This window comes from Cebus imitator, unplaced genomic scaffold (genome assembly GCF_001604975.1).
Source record: "Cebus imitator isolate Cc_AM_T3 unplaced genomic scaffold, Cebus_imitator-1.0 Scaffold50, whole genome shotgun sequence".
Lineage (NCBI taxonomy): Eukaryota > Metazoa > Chordata > Mammalia > Primates > Cebidae > Cebus > Cebus imitator.
The window spans coordinates 1,055,587-1,058,285 of record NW_016107365.1 but is presented as its reverse complement, the minus strand read 5'-3'; the positions used below and the strand labels follow the sequence as shown (position 1 = coordinate 1,058,285).

The following is a 2,699-nucleotide window of genomic DNA, read 5'->3' as shown; positions in this document are numbered from 1 at the left end:
TGATCTCAGCTCATTGCAACCTCCGCTTTCCAGATTCAAGAGATTCTCCTGCCTCAGCATCCCAGGTAGCTGGGATTACAGGTGCCTGACATCACGCCCAGCTAATTTTTGTATTTTTACTAGAGACAGGGTTTCACCATGTTGGACAAGCTGGTCTCAAGCTACTGATCTCAAGTAATCCACTCACCTTGGCCTCCTAAAGTGCTGGGATTATACACATGAGCCACCATGCCGGCCCTCTTATTCCTTAAACTGAACTTGAAACAGCTCCCAGCTGATTCTGATGTGCAGCCACTGTTAAGAATCATTGATTAATGAGATTAAAGACCTTAATTTAAGGCAAAGCTCCTGACACTTTTTCTTTTTTTTGATGTGAAGTCTCACTCTGTCACCTAGGCTGGAGTGCAGTGGCATGATCTCAGCTCACTGCAACCTCCACCTCCCAGGTTCAAGTGATTCTCCTGCCTCAGTCTCCCAAGTAGCTGGGAATACAGACACATGCCACCATGCCCAGCTAATATTTTTGTATTTTTAGTAGAAACGGGTTTTCACCACATTGGCCAGGATAGTCTTGATCTCTTGATCTTGTGATCTACCCACCACAGCCTCGCAAGTCACACCCAGCCCTTTTTTTTTTTTCAGAGATGGAGTCTCACTCTGTGTCTCAGACTGGAGTGCAGTGCCACAGTCTCAGCTCACTGCAACCTCTGCCTTCCAGGCTAAAGTGATCCTCCCACCTCAGCCTTCTGAGTAGCTGGGACTGCAGGGACACACCACCAAGCACAGATAGTTTTTGTATTTTTTGTAGAAATGGGGTTTCATCGTGTTGTTCAGGTGGCTCTTAAACTCCTGGGGTCAAGTGATTGCGTCAGTCTCCAAAAGTGCTGGAATTACAGGTGTGAGCCACCGTGCCTGGCCCTGACATTTATTATTAAAGTGATAAGCTTTGCCTTCAATTTCTGTTTACTCACAGTAGAGTAAAAATGAACATGGTATGGATCAGTGACCCTGCAATAATATTTTTACTGGAGAATCTAGTCTAACTTGGTTCAGAAATTGCCATTGTTTACCAAGTATGCTGTCCTTATAAAGCTCTGTGCCAGATGCTCTATATGCATTATTTTTTATTCATCATAGCCCCAAAAAATGGTATTAGCACTAATGTGTAGAATAGGAAACTGAGGCCCTGAACTTCAGTAACGTTACTAAGGTCATACAGCAAGCACAGCAGAGCTTGGTTTCCAATAGAAAAGTAACTGTCATGATTCTTTTTCCACCATACTTCGTTTCTTTGTAGCTGTGTATGTTTTTTTTTTTTGTTGGTTTGTTTTTTTTTTTAAGTGAAAGCAAGCTTATTAGGAAAGTAAAGAGATAAAGATAAGAGGTAGGCAGAACACCTATAGCTGTGCTATTTTGCCTTTCTTCTATTCCTTTGCTTTTGCTATTGGCTTTACAGAAATGTCTTACTGTCATGGACTGTGGAAAACAGTTTAGCAGTTCCTCAAAAAGTTAAAACCGGCCAGGCTCGGTGGCTCATGCTTGTAATTCCAGCACTTTGGGAGGCCAAGGCAAGCAGATCAGTTTGAGGCCAGGAGTTCGAAACCAGCCTGACCAACGTGGTGAAACCCCATCTCTACTAAAAATACAACAGTTAGCTGGGCATGGTGGCATACGCCTGTAATCCCAGCTATTAGGGAGGCTGACGCAGGAGAATCGCTTGAACCTGGGAGGTAGAGGTTGCAGTGAGCCAAGATCGTGTCACTGCACTCCAGCCTGGGCAACAGAGCAAGACTCTGTTTCAAAAAAAATTAAAAATAAAAAAAATTGAGACGTGGTTAATAACTCAGAGTTATGGGATTTTAACCAGAGCTGGAAGTGTTTGGCAGACAGTAGGTGTCGAATACATAGCCGTTTAGTCTGTTTTAAGAATGGTTTCATGGACTCATGGATCACCTAACCCAGGTAGTGTGGTCATAGTTCACAGTTCATATGGCACATGCCAGTTTGACCAGAGATGAAAAGGGTTAAGAAAGTACTCTGAGCTCCCAGCCTTTCTTTAATGTAATCCAGTTTTAGTGACTAGTTTGTGGGCTTTTTTGCTTGTAAGAAACTGAATTGCTTCATAATAGCTATGTCCTAGTCATAGATACCAGTTAGGATATCTAGGAGACTTCTTAAATTTGCCTCTTCTTAAATGAATTCACTTGTTAACAACCAAGAGTAATTGCTTTATTCCTACATGTAGCTGCCTAATGTCAGACACTTTTATATATTTGTAGCTATTCCTGAGAACAACCTTGATACATATTGCTCAGATTTTGAAAGGGCTTTGAGGTTATTTGTCCAAGATCATGATAACAGAGATGGTATTCAGAATAAGATCTGACTTCAAAGCCTTTCTAGTCTTTGTCTTTCCATTTTGTCTCTGGCCATGAAAATGGAAAGACAAGAATGTTTATATAATCTTTTAAATTGTCTTCTAATATACTGAATGGGCTATGTGTAGAAAACAAGTGAGAATATAAAATTGGTCTTGCTGTAACAACTTATAGCCTTTTCCCCCATTGTAGGGACTCTGAGATCATGCAACAAAAGCAGAAGGCAGCTAATGAGAAGAAGTCTATGCAGACAAGAGAAAAATGATGACTGGCTATTTGGAAAACCGGGGGTGCTACTGCCAACTGGGTGTATCATAAGCT

General features: G+C 41.7%; 1 protein-coding gene across 1 annotated transcript in view; it reads left to right on the top strand.

The window, feature by feature from the left end:
• The window catches only part of SERF1A (small EDRK-rich factor 1A), a 6,802-nt gene extending 4,103 nt beyond the window's left edge, over positions 1-2,699 (top strand). The window contains exon 3 of the mRNA XM_037738159.1: positions 2,571-2,699. Within this exon, the coding sequence (XP_037594087.1) occupies positions 2,571-2,643 (73 nt within the window). The 3' untranslated portion in view covers positions 2,644-2,699. The remainder of the gene's footprint in view (positions 1-2,570) is intronic.